The sequence below is a fragment of the Rosa rugosa genome, chromosome 1, assembly GCF_958449725.1.
Source record: "Rosa rugosa chromosome 1, drRosRugo1.1, whole genome shotgun sequence".
In the NCBI taxonomy this organism is placed as follows: domain Eukaryota; kingdom Viridiplantae; phylum Streptophyta; class Magnoliopsida; order Rosales; family Rosaceae; genus Rosa; species Rosa rugosa.
In genome coordinates this window covers 42,751,477-42,768,390 of record NC_084820.1, presented here as the reverse complement: position 1 = coordinate 42,768,390, position 16,914 = coordinate 42,751,477, and the positions used below count along the sequence as shown (strand labels likewise).

General features: G+C 39.1%; 1 protein-coding gene, 1 long non-coding RNA gene and 1 pseudogene across 3 annotated transcripts; 1 reads left to right on the top strand and 2 right to left on the bottom strand.

Moving 5' to 3' along the window:
- The first annotated feature begins 856 nt into the window (after positions 1-856).
- Positions 857-1,782, top strand: LOC133706559 (uncharacterized). The gene is made up of 3 exons (XR_009844600.1): positions 857-1,102; positions 1,218-1,334; positions 1,422-1,782. It is a non-coding gene; the product is annotated as an uncharacterized LOC133706559 (long non-coding RNA).
- Positions 1,783-6,792: 5,010 nt separating this feature from the next.
- Positions 6,793-11,597, bottom strand: LOC133728483 (peptidyl-prolyl cis-trans isomerase cyp6-like; annotated as a pseudogene).
- Positions 11,598-14,979: 3,382 nt separating this feature from the next.
- LOC133737938 (uncharacterized) lies at positions 14,980-16,029 on the bottom strand. 2 transcript variants are annotated; one of them, XM_062165404.1, is made up of 3 exons: positions 15,810-16,029; positions 15,504-15,709; positions 14,980-15,264 (listed from the first exon to the last, which is right to left on the bottom strand). In XM_062165404.1, exons 1-3 carry the CDS (start codon positions 15,952-15,954, stop codon positions 15,253-15,255), a joined length of 363 nt encoding a protein of 120 aa, XP_062021388.1. In that variant the 5' UTR covers positions 15,955-16,029; the 3' UTR covers positions 14,980-15,252. The 2 variants fall into 2 exon arrangements, with proteins under 2 accessions (XP_062021388.1, XP_062021383.1); XM_062165399.1 differs by having other exon boundaries at positions 14,980-15,709; positions 15,810-16,028.
- Positions 16,030-16,914: the final 885 nt, after the last annotated feature.

The following is a 16,914-nucleotide window of genomic DNA, read 5'->3' as shown; positions in this document are numbered from 1 at the left end:
TAGTTGCATATGTCTCTGGTTAAGTTCAAATTCCCGGATAACGGTGTGCTTGTAGTGAGCGGGAATTGGATGAAGACGTGAGTTGGCTATGAGTTACCAACTGTGGCAGTATTGTGTTGGGATAACAAGGTTAGTAGTTACCCACACGAATTGTCTGTGGAAATAACGAGTATGGTAGTGTTACGAGGAGAGTAATGAAATTGTTAATTACTCAGTCTTGTTGATATAAGAAAAGTCTTGTGGTTACAGAAGAATGTAATTAATCGGAGCGAAGTGTATCCTGTGGATGATAATTGAGGAACACTTGGTTAAAGAAAAATGTTAGCTCCGATGGTGATATATATGACTAGTAAGAGTCGAGTTGTACCACAGGAAACCATGAATGAGAATTGTTATGGGTACTGGAGTCCGACATGAAAAGCAAAGAATTATTGACCGTTTGACCAATCATGAAATTTCGAGGACGAAATTTATTTAAGGGGGGTGGAACTGTGAGCCCCGAAAAAGTTTAACGAGCTAAATTGAGATCGTTCGATAGACTACTTAACGATCTCGGTAGTCATCAAGGTGCTCGAGAATATTTTCAGGAACGAAAAATCCTCTATTTAAGGATTGCATAATAAAGTGCACAACATGACGAGTTTGTGGAAATTTTCGGGGAATTTTTCGGATACCCGAGCTAATTGTTATGAATTTCTGAAGTTTTGGAATTGTGAAAAAATATTAAATGGGGAAAAAGAAATTGGGTGGTGTTATCCTAGCCGTCTAAAATCCCCACCGCTTCATCACAGCCATTGCTTTCAATTATATAAGGGTGGGATCAGATCAAATGTACTAGATCTACCTAGAAGCTTCCGAGCTCTCAATCCGCAAGAGAGACCTGGCGACCCGATCATGTGACCCGGCCACAACTCCGGCGTCCGGTCACCCCACGACGGCGAACTGGCACCGTTCTCTTCGTCTTGTCGTCACCGTCACGGTACTGTCCCTATCTTGATCGTTCGTCGACTGTGGAGGTCGAATCGACGCCGAGAAGACCAGACTGCTCCGGTGATTTCGTGGCAATTTCCGGCGACTCCGGTCACCGATTTGTCTGCATGTGGTATGAAACATAACCCTCTCATCGTTCTCTACGTCGTGCTATGATTGGTTTTTGGTTTCGATCAAGTCTTAATGATTGATGTTTTGGGTGTCTATGGGTTTTGTCGGAAACTCAGTGCACGGCGGCTTTTCCAATGCTTCTTGGGCTGACGTTGATGATGTTCCTGGTCCTAGAACTTAGAGTGAGGCTTGATCTTGTTGAAAAGCAGAAGTTGTATCTAATTGGAACGAAGGTAAGAAATTGTCGATTGTTTGGGTTCATTTTGGAAGACGGATTCATGATTGATTGATCACCGTACCTTAATTATATGTTAACGCAGAAGAAGAATCTCGTCGTGGTAGTTTTCATCTCTGCTGTACTTTTCCCTGCAAGACAGGATTTGCTTGAATGAATAATCTGCCTTCTATTTGGTTGGAGAGGTGAGCTGCATGTCATTCACGTAACCTTTGGAATATATCAATTGTGTTGTAGTTGATTTGTTGGGAGCACACGAGTAGTGTACGTGGAATCCTGCATTACTTGGTGTGTGTTTAGATTGGGTTGTTGCTTTCTGATTAGAATTAAAGGTGGTCTATCTTGATTGTTAATTGGACATGTGAGGTTGAATTGTACGTGGTGGTTTCCTTTTGCTTGACTATTGGTCATGGAAAATTAACCAGGGCATGCTATGATATTTTGGATTGAGACTAAATCAATATGGCATAATCATGGTTTTGTTTATCATGGTTTATGGATGCTGAATGCTACACCATGAGACCTTGGTATTTAAATAGAAAGCTAGTCATGGTTTATGTTTAATGTTGGGTGCCCTTAGTAATTTTCGGGGTGCACCTAATTGAAAAGGAAATTGTGTTGATTTGAGAAACATCTTGATATGGTTATGATTGGCGAAAAGTCTAAGAACAATAAATGGTAAAATTTTCGATAATTGAGATAATTATCGAATTTGTGGCGATTGGTCAAATAGGGTCAAATCGGTCAACACTGGTCAAACTAAGAAATGTTGGTCAAACGATAGTCAAAGTGGTCAACTCCGGGTCAAACCAGGAAAAGTTGGTTTGGACGATATATTAATCGTCGAGATTTCGTTTAACTGTTCAAAAGTTATTAACCGTTGAAAATGTTGGAACTCAGGACTCCAGTTACCTGAGGAACCGAAGGTTCGCGACTCTCGGAGTACGTAAGAAAAAGCATCGGAATCCAGGTAGGGATTCAGGACTCTCCTCGGTTAGTGATTTTCTTATATTGTTATTAAATGATGCATGTTAGTTGGTATGGTTTGGTTATGTTCAAATGCAATGCATACTAACCAAACCATGTGAGAAATGTGATGGCTTGAGAGCGAAGGGTGGCTCTGACTTCCTTGGGTTCGATCCCCAAAACCTCCGGAGGGTTAGTTACACCGGTCGGACGGTGAGCGATCGCAATGACGACCCGATCCGTGTGTGTAGCTAGGTAGCGGACGCTCTCGCTACGCTTACCTGGTGATAAATTAAATTGAGGTAAGGTCGTGTAGTGGGTCTATGGGACCGGCCATCAGGTAAAACTTGGATTTGGCGCCGTAGTTGTTTAAGCATCATGCATCAGTTTTCAAGTTGAAAAACATTAAAGTTTGTCGTTTCTTTTAAACACTTGGATTAAGCATGTTTTCATACTGAGGCCTCAATAATTTATTTACCGATTTTCAAATCTAGTCGAGATAGAGTTCCTGTTGAGCAGCGAGGACGAAAACTCACCCCTACAACAGTGTGGATGCAGGTACTGTGCACTGGTGACGGGACAGTAGCGGACGGAGCTGGGTGTGCGGAACAAGTTCGGTAAATCATTGTTTGGATTCTGTTTCAGATTCTATTTCTCGAACTTCGTGTTTCGGAACTTGTAGATATTTAGCATCGTGTCAAATTTAGTCGAATTCTCTTTCATTGAAATTCATACTTCGTGTGATCCTTATCCAAGTACTGGACGAGTGAAATAGGTTTTAACAACTCAAGTTTTTCACCTCAAAAATATTTGTAGCTTCCGCTGTGTTTATACGAAAAGTTTTCAAACGAAATGCCTAGCGGTTCTCTAGAATGTAAATCGAGCGTTCGGTTTATGTTTTAGAGGCTCGCGGCACTGTGACGTGCTTAAGCTGGTGAGGTGCAGCTTGGGGCGTTACACTGGGCTAGTTGGTTATTTTATGTTTTTAGTCTTATTTTAATTAGTTGTTTCGGTATGTCTCGCTATTGGCGTGTAAGAAGTCCCTATATGAATCTTGTAGGGTTAGTCGGGCTAAATGTCTGTGTGTGCACTCAAAGTGCCTTATCTGACCTAGTGAGGCGACGATCCTTGGTTAAATAGTCGCAGCCTCCTAGTGGCAGAATGAAACTAAGTGTCGTCAGATTTATTTTCCGGCGGCAACATAGTAGGAAAGTTGTGATTTTGGTATTTATGCTTCGCTGCAATCGAGTTATCTTTCCGTTATGTCACCGCTTTGTCAAAGCAAATAGAGTAGCTAATAGTGCACTCTTTGCTAATTGGTGCTTGTTAGAATACATGTCTTTTGTAGAGTTTTCTGATATTATTTCAGGAGGTGCTCTAGATGCTTATTGTAATAAGGGGTTTAAGCTCAATGTCCCCCCTTTGTATTCGCACTACTAGAATTTTGTTCATAGACATCAGTCCAGAACTGATGTTAAACTAATTTTCGACCTATGTCTTAGTGGGTGTAGAGAAAGATATAGACATCAGTATAAGCGCGTTTTTAACAGATGTCCCATACAACAACCAACATCGATTCTAAAAAACAAATCGATGTATAATCGTTATAATCATCATATTTTTGTATGTTAGGTATGTCTAATTCTTCATATTTTCACATTTTATGCTTAATAAAGTATATGTCGAACAATACCTACGTGAACATTTGCATCGATTTCTATTCCAGAAGCGATGTCCAGTACACTTGTAGACATCAGTTCCCATGAGTATTGTTTGTTCGTGGCCATTTTTACATGTAGGTTGGCACATTATTTTCTTAGGAACGATGTCTGTATCTTTAGGCGTCATCGGTTTTTTTTAAGGACGGATGTTTCATTTAACACATCACATCGTTTTCATTTAAGCAAAACGATGTTCAATGCACTACAAAAAAATTGACTTTTTACTACGGATAAAAAACGTCGTAAAAATATGAAAAAGCGTCGCAAAAAGTTTTTTACGACGGCTTTGCGACGGTTGAGCACGCGTCGCAAATGTTTAACCATTATGTACAACAAATCACAAACGTCGTAAATACTATTTCCGACGGATTTTGCGACACATTTTTGTATGTCGTAAAAAAATGCACTATCAGTCAAAAATTTATTGGCGACATTAGAGCCCCGTCGCAATTGTTCTATTTAAAAAAAAAAATATTTTTAATTAAAATCTACTTTCGTTCTACTAATTTCCATTACAATATTGATGTTGTTTCCCAGTTACGGTCTTAATATATATCATATGATAAAAAAAAAATTTATATTAATAACAAATTAACAAATACAATGATCTTCAATTGAATGTCAATAGGAAACAGTATCATGAAAATAGTCATGAGGTCGTTTTCAAACTAAAATAAGCTACATGTTTGAGCACCCTTGTATTCCTATTCCTACTAATCTTGAAACCAACTGCCTTAAAGCTATTCAGCAAAGTCTTCTATACTTAGATGTCAATCCAGTGGAAGATATCCAGGTGCTTCTTGTCTTCTTGATCCCATTGGTATTTCTCTTTTCTATTTCCCTGGGCAGGCCAATGGTGTCACACATAGACCATCTGGTAATGATGTTCACTTTTTATTGACACCTCTTGTAGTAGTAAAATCTCCAAATTTAATTTGTACTTTGCTCTTGGGCTTATGAGTCTAGTCGAGGGTCTACATGTTCATAAGATCTTAGGTTAGTTCACAGTAGAGACATCCAAAATTCATTGATCTGAGCTCAATTAAAGATGATATTAGTAATCAATAAAGTCTAATAGAATACTAAAAGTAGAGTATTAAAGATAGCCAATTGTAAATTGTAATTGATTATGCAAATCAAGCAATGATAGCTCACAAAGTAATACAGTAACCAAACCTAGCAATAATCATGCATTATGTAAAACTGCTGAAGTAAAAGCCAATAGAAATGATCTTCTATGCTAACACAATGACACAAAGGAAAGTCCCAGTGCAGAAACCATTTAAATTAGAGGAAAAGAGCATACCTCCACCCACACTATTTGTGAAGCTCAGATGACAATGAAGTGGTGTCACCTGCATCAAGCAAAAGCATCAACTTATTGTCAGTTGGACACAATTCTCGTGCTATAAGGAAAAAAAGTAAAGCTTGAATTCATTGTTCTCTTACAATACTTGAAAATTGGTAAACCCAAATAAAATGCATAAACAAACTACACAAAAATCTTTTGTACACATCTCTTGCACACTTGGAACTTAAATACTTCTACCTTAATTATTTAATTGAGTATTAACAGACTATCAGCATTCTCCAAATGCTTCAATCTCTCTTAGTCATCACCACCCATGGAGGCCACCTTCCCCCTGTCTAGAGTTCATGGCTTTTTCAGCTTCATGTAATTCAAAAAGAACTCATATAACACACAAATAAAACCCCCAAATTATCAGAGACAATGTCAATAAAAACAAAAACCTAAAGATTTAACTGCATAGAAAATCTAACAACCCCTTTCAAATACCATTAAGATAATTAGAGTATTCTAAAACCTTAGGTGCAGTGACAATTTTATTGAAAACAAAAGGTCATAAGTGAATTCGAACACCGAGTAATTCAGATTGCATAATTTGATAAATCTTACCGAATAAAATAGCACCAATTATCAAATACACTTCAAGTAGACAAAAGCATCAATGGGTTTTTATCCCCAGACTCTGATATATCCATTTCTGCACATAAAAAAACAAGAATTCATTCCCAAAATTGGAAATTAAGTGATGGAATTTGAAGAATTAAACTAAAAGAAACAGGATACCACTGGAGATCCATATTAATAATCATAAGACATCGATTTTCATTTTGATACTGATTTCTAATCTCTCAAGTGACTTCGTTTTCCTTGGCATTACTGTTTTGTTATGCTTTTATATACTTCACTTCATTTTGACAAGCGTGATGAGCTAAGTTTGCATCTAGCTGCTGCTGGGAAAAGAAATGCATTTCATAATCATCCAAAAATTGGGGCTTTCCATTAATTTTCTTTCCAAATTCATGATTGAACATATGTCACAAAAGAAAACCCCAAAACCTACAAAGGATATCCTAGAAACATATGAGCAACAATCTACAAAATTTCTACACCAAACTTTGCTTCAAAGCAAAAAGTAGCCTTGCTCAAAATTCATCTTGGTAGTCAAGTGCAAGAGAAATATGTATTAAGCTAAAGGTTCACATGAAGTGAAGTTAACAGCGGTAACCAGACCAATGTGACTAGATCGATCACCTTATCAGGCTTGCCCATCCATTTCACTTCACACCCTAGCTCTTCATATTTCGCAGCCAAATATTTCACAACTTGTAATCCAAGGCCCTGCAAGAGAATGACAAAGTCAGTTTCACAGTGCAACATAAACCTAATGACAGTGATTTCTGGTATTACTAAACTCAACAAAAAGAAATACCGACATGACTGAGCTTAAAAGGTACTAAAAAGGCAGTGAATCTCAATACACATAATTCACATCGGAATTACAAGTGAGAATAAGCATGACCACTTTACCTTATCACTATCATCTCTCATCACATTAGTGGTCAAAGCCATCAACCTTTTCTTGCTATGCTCTGGCATTTCTACCAAGCTAATCTGCACAAAACCCAAGAGAATCAAATGCAAATGCAAATGCACATCAATATTCAAATCAGTATTATGCAAAGATAGTCTCGATAATACTCAAAACAGTTCTAATTCTACACAGAAAATACTGAAAATTTCCATTCCAATTAAGATGCATGATGCCTCACCCCTCCTTGTCCATCCCTCGCTACAAGGATTTCATCACCTGGCTGGGCTAGATCACGCAACAGCGTCCCTCGTTTCCGCTTCACAACAGTACCTAACACGAGCACAGATTCATATATAAGCCAAATGCACATTTATCACATTCACCATCCTATCAACATAGTTCCACTAATTACTAATGACACTACAGAACATATCAACTCCGAATAAAACCAAAATTCTTCGATAAACAAAGTTTCCGAATTCTATTCTTCCACAAACCTACAGGCACAGGAATGCGCAGAGTTGGGCCAGCAACTCCATCTCTCAATTGGGAGGTCAAAACCACCACAGAAGCCATATTTCCGCTGCGCTTCGCATTGTACCTCCCTTTCTTGTGAAACTCCAGCAATATATAGGACCGGCTCCGACTACCTTGGGGAGAGGCAGGATTCTGTACCTTCCATAGGACCGGCTCCGACTACGCAGCTCATCATCATATTTGCTCCTTTTACGATTATTGCGGCTCCTGCTTCTGTAGCGATGCTTTCTTTCACTCCTATGGTGCCTATCACGGTCATATCTGTCCCTACTTCGACTGCGACTTCTCCATTTGTAATCCCTATCCTTGTATTCATCTCGATACCTAAAAAGTAAAGAATCAGATGCTGCACACTAGTTTCTACAAATAGACTATCGCAGATAATCAGCAATATTTGGAAAATGCCATGTTACTGCTACAACCCTACAAGTTTTCACCAGGCACAGAAGATACTACAAAGACAGTAGCGATAGCAATGAAACTACATCTAATTCATATCATCTTAACATGTAGATGGAAACCTGGGAACCATTGAGTATTATAAAAATAAAAATAAAAATAATAATAATAATAATAATAATAATAAACTCAATCCTGAAAAAACTCCAAGCAAAGACAGCTGTCCAGTTGAATAGTCGAAAGAAGGAAACCAAAAACAGACATCATCGACATCATGCAGCATAAACATGAAAGTTGAGCTCCTCATCCAGCCATTCAAAGAATGTAAAAATAAAAAATATGTTTGGGATCCGCGGAAGTAGGCATTCCAACTACTGGGGAAAAAAAACAGACCAACTGAGCCCTGCTAAAGAGGCTTTTGATCCTCTTCCTTATGCTGGGGCACCCTAACAACAAGACAACAATAATTCATGCAACCAACACTAAAAAAAAAGAAATGGGGACCCAAGATCTTGGTATAAGACCCTTGAAAAAAACAAAATTACATAATCCTCCCAAACAAAAAGATAAGGATTAAACAAAATAACAACAAAAAAACACGAATTTGATCATCTAAGCTGCTAGACCCTATGCTGTAGGTAAGCCACAACCATCAAACTGCTACATATGTACATCCACAACCATCAAGTAGTAACAAAGTAACTGGTCCTCGATCAATTCTGCACTAACATATAACTTTATCAGAAGGTAACTCCAAGTGGAAGTGTAGTAATGCTAAAGAACCAGCAACTACAAATCAGATCACAAAGTCTGATACTTTCCCTTTTTTTTTTTTTTTTTTTTTAATTTATCAAATAAGATCAGCAATCCCAACCTACTACAGAAAACAGCAATGTGTTTTCATTCTTTAGCATTCTTCAGCATGTTTTTTTTTTTTTTTTGAATATTCTTCAGCATGTTTACACAATGACAGAGTACACCATTTTATGTTCACCCAAATTCAGCCCAAGAAAGAACCTCACCTTGGACGAGGGCTACGGCTTCATGAGCTGCTTTTCAACTTGGAGGAAGATTCACTTATCTTTCCCTTGTGACTAGAGCTTGGAAACATAACACAAACACTTCAAATTAATAAAAACAGCAACAATCCCAACCAAAATCCACAACCAAAATCGACACGAAACCCAGCACAAATTATCATAAAAGATATCGCAAAACTTACATCCTTTTAGCATTTGGACCATACTTAGAAAACTGAACCATAATCTCTCTCCCATCCACAACTCTCCCTGAAACCAAAAACCCCCAATTCATCAAAATCACAAAACCTTATCTTCTTCCACCCAAACCTTTCGAGATCAGTAACCATCTCACCGTCGAGCTTATCCACGGCCTTGGCCGCCTCATCAACTTATACCGCACAAAAGCCAAGCCGAGCGAATCGCCGGTCCTCCGATCTCGGGGGATAAACACGTCGACGACCTTCCCGTACTTATCAAACAGCGGGAAGAGATCGTCAGCGGTGGTTCCTGCAAAAGCCACAAAGAAAAATTAGGTCATTGGAAAAAAAATTAGGGTTCTAAGAAAAAGGAGTGGAATTTTCTCAAACCCGTAACCCGCCTGTGACCGCACTTCAAAGAGCTAAATTAGATAGGATACAGCAAGATAAGATCAATAAATTGAACTAATAATCTTATACAAGCATAACCCATCAAGAGAAAGAATCAAAATTTCCCTCGAAATAGTTGAAAGAATCCAATTAGATAAAGGACCAAATCTGTGACCCAATAACATGTAATCAAAAGCAGCAAACTTTATAGAAGATAAAAGGAAGCAAAGGCAAAGAGATCGCAAAGCAGATGCAGAGAAAGACAGGGTACCTCATAAACCAAGTCGAAGACGGATCGGAGAGTCGGAGGCGGTGAGGAAGGCTCGGCGCGTTTCAGAACCCCTTTTTGATTAGAGAGAGAGAGAGAGAGAGAGAAGAAAAGAAAGGGAAAAGAGGAATAAGGGATGCTGTGGTACGACCTCGGAAAAGAGCAGAAGCATAACGATGGAGGAGGCGAGAGTGATGACGCCGCCGGAGAGGGTACCGCTGTAGAAATCTTCGTTGATTTTGGGGTTTGGTCTGTAGCTTGTTCATAATATTCTCCATAGTTCATAGAGAGAGAAAGTGAGAGTCGGGGGCGGGGAGGGGGGAGGGGGAGAGAGGGAGGGAGAGAGATAGGGTTTGGGAGTGAGAGTTTTGGGGTCGGGCGCAATTTTTTTTCAAAGTGTGAAAGTTTTGAGTTTTAGTCCCCGCTTCTTCAATTCATTTAAAAGACTTAGCACTTTTTGCAAAACTAGGTTCCCGCAAATTTTTGAACAAAAGTTTTAACACCGGTCATTTTAAGAACTGATGTTAATAATATACATTTAAATCGGTATTTTCGTAAAACGATGTTAGATTACTTTTTTACATCATGTGCAAGTATGACCGATTTAAAACATGCGATGTCTATGAACAGATTTCTAGTAGTGTCGGCAGTTTCATTAATCAAGGCTGGAGGGTAGCCGCACCAAGCCCTCATTTCAAAAAAAAAAAAAAAAAAAAAAACAGAGAGAGAGTATAGATAACAACATTAATAGTCAACAAAATTGTGACATGTAATCGATTATTTCCTTCTATGTTAATAACTAAAGACATTTAATAATATTTTTAGGTTTAACCAATTAAAAATAAATATTTATTCGAATGTAGCTAAATTTTAACTAGGATTAAATACTTGTTACTCCTCAAACTTTTCGCTGAAAAACAGTTTAGTCCCTCGCCTTTGAAATTAAACTGGATAGTCCTTATTCTCTCTAATTCTCGCACAACAAGTCCACGACAGACCCAAAATGACTATTATACCCTCACTTCCTCTTTTTATTATTTTTCTCTCCTTTTTTTTCTTTTTTATTTTCATTTTCTTTGGATCTCTCTCTCTCTCTCTCTCTCACAGATCGATTCTTGTTCTCCTTTTGAATTCACCAGTCGCACCACCGAACTGAGATGGCTTGAAACCATGGACCCGGTGGTCTAGTCTCTGCTGCGTCCTACGTCGGACCTCTCATCGTCGATCCTCTCCTTCCTCAACAAACAGGAGCCACATCTTTGTTCTGAACAAACACATAATAAAAGTACAGATTCATCATCAACGGAGACCCAGTTTTCCACAAGAACTGTAGCAAAGGCAGCACAATAAGAGTACAGATTCATCATCAATGGAGACCCAGTTTACAGCTGAAAATGCAATCGCAGCACAAAAGCATGAACAAACCACTGAGAGATTACCTTGATTCTTCTATAGGAATCCAATTCCAGTATCGCCGATCCTCAATCCCTGTTATAGCCATGGCCTTTGCAGAAATCGACATGCAAACCCTTCTGGTGACCCTGTCCAGCCATAACACATGCAAAACCACACCAAATTCAATAAATTTCCAAACCCAAAACCCTAAATTTGCAAAATAAACCCCCCCCCCCCCCCACCCCCCAAAAAAAAACATAGCCAATCCCTCAACTCCACCAACCCAAAACCCTAAATATTCCCAATCCCCTACCTTATTGCCATCGTCGTAAGGCATGGGGCGGGAGAGCAGGGCAAAGATGTCCTTCTTCGACAGGTTCTGGTACCTCTCGGGAGGCAGCAAATCAAGCAGATCATGGTAATTAGGGGGCAGCTTCGATTCCCAAACCGCATCCGACGACGCCGCTCCGCGGAACGCCAGGTTGAGCTTGGCCAGGTTGCAAATCTCCGGCGGAGTCAGGTACATGAAAACGCAGGCGATGCAGTTCTCCGGGATGTGGATGAAGATGAACCCAGTTCGATACGAACTTGGGGGAGTTGGTGGGGGGGGGGGGAGAGAGAGAGAGAGGAAGAAGATGAACCCAGTTCGATACGAACTTGGGAGGGGGGGAGAGAGAGAGAGAGCCAGAGAAAATGAAAATAAAAAAGGAAAAAAAGGAGAGAAAAATAATAAAAAGAGGAAGTGAGGGTATAATAGTCATTTTGGGCATGTCGTGGATTTGTTGTGAGAGAATTAGAGAGAATAAGGACTATCCAGTTTAATTTCTAAGGCGAGGGACTAAACTGTTTTTCAGGGAAAAGTTTGAGGAGTAACAAATATTTAACCATTTTAACTAATACAATTAGAGAAATTTTCAAAAAAAATTAGTTAAAATAAGTTTGAGTTATATTTTTGAGCAAAACGAAAGAATTTTAGTTAATGTTGTTGGAGATGCTCTAAGAATTCGGGTATTATATTCCCACCTCCATGCACCAAATCTATTATCAATTTAATATGGGCGTGTAGATAAGACTACCATAAAATAGTTTAAAAAAAAAAACCTAGTTGGAAGCCGCTGCTCTCTCTCTCAAAATAGAGCTAGGGTTAGGGTTTCTTTGCAACTTTCAATAGATTTCATGATGAGCTTTGTTGATGATATGGCTGCTCGTTTTCCTTCTTCTCTTGCGCTTGCTGAGGGGAAGAAGCAGGTTGACCTGCGTCCAACCAAAAGGAAAGGGCTACGACAATCTGATGTGTTCATGGTGGGTAAGTTGTTGACTGCAAGGGAGTTTAAGGTTCGCTCGTTTTTGGGGATGTTTAGCAATGCATGGAGGGTGAATGGGACTCTGTAGGTGATCCGGCTGACAGGGATTGAGTCTTTGGGGGGGGGGGGGGGGGGGGGAGCTCCATGGGGTTTTATTCGAGCCCCGGTGGCGTTGTCTATGTATGATGGCATTTCTCCGATGGAACAAGTGCCGCTAATGAAGAGTTCTTACTAGATAACTCTAATGGGTATCCCTCATGCTTTCAGATCTGAAAGGATCATGATGATGATTGGTTATACCATTTTCAGGAGATTCATAAACCGGGGAAACGGCCTGGCAAGTTTCGGATTAGGGTGGAGATACCATTCACTCGATCTTTATTGCTGCAACGATGGTATTGGGTTGAGGATGAGGTAGAATTTTTGTGCAAATTTCATTATGAAAAGTTTTTTGGCGGGTGTAGAGTATGTGGGTTGGTAATCCACATAGGATTGCCATGCTCGGGGCTGGCCTTGGATGAGGAAGAGGCCACTGAGCGTATTGTTTTGGGTGATCAGTGGGCACCGCCGGCGCCGGAGTTGGCTGTGCTTCAAGGTGGATCTACGGAGTCCATTTCTGGGATGGGATAGTTCAGTGGCAGCAGGTTTACTGCAGCCATCCAAACTAGGGTTTCTGTGCAAGGCCAAACCCTAGTTTTTCGAACTCAAGTGCCGAACTTGATACCGGAACAATTCTTGCCTGCTCCTGCTTTCAAATCACGCCGGCAGGTGACCATCAGGGAATTGAATGCAGCTGAGATGATGCTAGAATCGGTGACTAGTAAGAGGCATGATAGAGGTGAGTTGGAGGTAACCATCTCGCCAAAAAGGCTGAAATGAAGCCTTGCTGTGGGAAAAAAGAATATGAAGTTTAATGATATGAATATAGTTCTGGTGGAACAAGCTGCAGAAGGGGTTGCTAAGAAGAAGAAGAAGAAGGGGAGACCAGTGAGGAGTAAAAATAAACTCCTATATGGTACTGCAAGCAAGTCTAGAGCTGCTAGGTTTGATGGTGCTGTGGACAGGAAGAAGGTTGTGAAAACAAACCTGCTGGACAAGTTGAACAAGTCAGATGAAGGTACAAGATCTAACCCAAAAAGGAAGGAGCTTGATATTGTTTTGTTTTCCTTTTTCAGGGCATTAAGCTTGTGCGAGGTGCAAAAGCTTCTATGAGTCTTCTAAGATGTTTCCAGCATCTTGCATGTACCACAATTGCGTGTCTGGCATGTGATGATGGTTAGATCAATGATTTCCTTTCGAATGACGAGGCTTTTTTTTTTTTTTTTTTTTTTTTGCATAGGCTTGCTTAACAGTGAGCATCACAGAGATTGTAATGGTTTGCATTAGCTTAAATAGGTTATCAAGGCTTTACCAGGGTTCTTATGTAAGTGCTTTATAGACTCTAGCTTATTAGGTATTGATCTAATGTTATCAATTCTTTCTTCAAAAAAAAAAAAAAAAAACTGCCATAAAATAATATTAGCGTCACCAGTGGGGCCAATGGAGCGAGTTTTGATCTAAATCTTATTTGTATCCGGTGTAATTAAAAAAATTACAGATTTAACGAATCGATCCGGTAAAATGATAACGATGTAAATTCAAAAATTCATTATCTTAATTGATCTAATTTAGATTTAAACTAAGGAAAATACTTCAGTACATTAATGTACCGATACATCAAGTAGACTAGGTTCAATACAGATATAGACTAGCTCGGTTCAAGGGTAGACTAACTCCATGCATGTCTACCCATGTACTGAACTAGTCTACCTCTGTATTGAACCTAGTCTACTTGATGTATCGGTACATTAATGTACTGTAGACGATCCCTTAAACTAATTGTTAGTAATTTGATCGGTTAGTCCTTGTCATGGGGCTCATACTTTTAGGTGTCCCCATCTTGGGAATACTAGTTGGGTTAGGCTGCCTATCCATGATGCTGATTTTGGGTGGGGTCGCCTGGTGGTATCGGATATGAGGAGTAGGCATTGTGTATTACCAAGTGCAACTACTGATGGGGAGTTTATCAGTTGCCATTTCCCTGCAATCGGAACATATGAAATCGCTGTTGTACGACATATAAGGAAACAAATTGGCTGAGAAATCTAGTTCGGTTTGAACCTCTGCCGATCGTCCTCAGGTTTGCTAAATTTGTTCTGAAGTGGTTATGTTCCTCACCTAGTGCTTCTATCCTCATACTTGTTCAAGTCAGTATGATACTTATGTGAGTTGACATTTTCTTCAACCCGAAGTGGGACAAATGCTGTACACATATTAATCACTCTGAAAACAATTTTTTTTTTTTTTTTTTTTTGATAAATCACTCTGAAAACAGTTGCGACCTATATAATTGATGTGGGGTTTGCAATAAGTATAATTTTGCTAAAGCTACAAGACCAGTTGTAGTATTGGTTCTTACATGATTCGTAGGATTTTGGTCCTATAACTCCTATTTGTCTGAACTTTTATTTGGATGATAACATCATGCAAGTATTGCTCAGCAGATTATCGATCAGTTAGTGTCATGTAAGTAGTTCTGTAGATAGAGTTTTCCTACTATGGAAGTTCTCTAAGTAAAACATAGAGCAACTTGAAGTCCTGCTCCTTTATTAATCACTTTCACAATCCTTGCTTCAAACTTCTTTCTCGATGATAGAGATAGAGTACATAATATTACCGTACAACCAATCGCTAAAGTAATGGAAAATTACATGATGAATAGGAAATCCAGGAACCAGTTGATCCACAACATGCAATTATTCGAAAACTTGCACACGGCAAAAACTAGTAGCAGAACGGCAGTCCTGCTTTCTCAATAAAGTGAGATATAACCACTCATCAAACATATACCTAACAAACATGAAAAGCCTTTCTCAATCGCAGAAATCAACCACCAAGTTCATCCAATTAAGGACACTCAAATGGAAAGTTCGAAAATGAAAATCTGCCATCATCAGAAGGTCACTCTAAAAGAAAGTGGGAGAATACTCCCTAACAAGCTTCACACTCTATATATATATATATATAGAATCGATGGAAACATCTTAGAGTAATCTGGAGGAAAAAATAAGAACCAAAGTGAAGCTTACGTGCAACATGGTTTTTGCGATGAGATTAGGGCGGGGTGTTGCACTACTTTTCTGTTGACGGGGGTGATGAGCAACATTTGCACCGCCATAAACTCCTGTTTTCCCTTTCTGTCCCTTTTCTGAAACAACCAAATCTTCTTGTTCTTTGTTGCTTCCTCGTCCATAATCTTCTTCTGATCCATTCAGTCTCATTGTGCCAAGTACACCTTCAATTGTATGCCCAACTTTAATTAGATTTTTGAATGGATATTGGTACTTGCCTCCAAAAATCACTGCAAACTAATATAAATTATGATTGATTCTTACCATGAATAGTTTCTTGTTCTTGTACGATGGGCCTTGAGAGGTTAATATCACCTTGATGATGTTCCAAATGGAAAGAACTACTCTTTGTGAGAGCCAAGCTTGATAGGATCATCAACAGCAACCATGCGAGTAATTTTCCCTTCATTTTCTCAAAGTTTGGGGTAGCGGTAGGGGTAGCTAGTTGATTTGGTTTGATAGGACAGGGACAGACTATAGGGCTTTGGGCATAACTTTCTAGCTTGAGAGAATCATAAAAGTGCACTAGCTGGCACATCAATCACAATTCAGGTATAATACCATTCTAAAGGAGTGTAGAAGACACAGGGGAGTGGTAGCGTCAAACAGGAACAGCATTTTGGAAATGGTAGCATTATTCCAAAACCATATCACTTTTCCATGGAGGAAGGAATATTTTCTCACATCATTGTTGGTGTTGTCAAGTTTACCAGTAGCATAAAAATAGAACACTGCATTAAAATTAATGTGGACATGGAGGTTTCGGTTGTTATGGCAAAAGCTATTGCGCGTTAAATTAATTCCTTGCTACTCATGAAAAATTAGTTCACTGTTACACATGGAGGCTCAAGCATGTCCAGGACTCTCCTTGCTACTCATGAAGAATGGTTAGGGGCAACTTTTGCAACTGATTGTGCTATGTTGATTTCAGCCTTTTCTACAGTTAATAATGATTCTTCTGAGATTGGCTGCTTCATTTCGATGTGGTCGTTAAGACGGAATAGATTGGTGAGCATTCTTCAACAGAAGATGAGTACAAATTATACTTACTAAATGTATATATATTTTTTTTTTTGATCAAATGAGACATACCAATAGTGTTACACCCCACATCTGATATATCTTTTTACTGAGTTACATGAAATTCTTTATGGTTACCGTTCGCGGTTATAATTTTAACGTTTAGGGGGTGGTTAAAAATTGACTTTTTATGAGTTATTAATTTGAGAAAATTTTCTTCATGAAAGTTGTAGAGGACGTTAAACCGAGCGCGTGCATATATGGTACGTAAAAATCGGAGTTCGTATGTGGAAGTTATAGCTTAAAATGTGAAGTTACTGTTCATGGTAACAAAAATATAAATATGGAA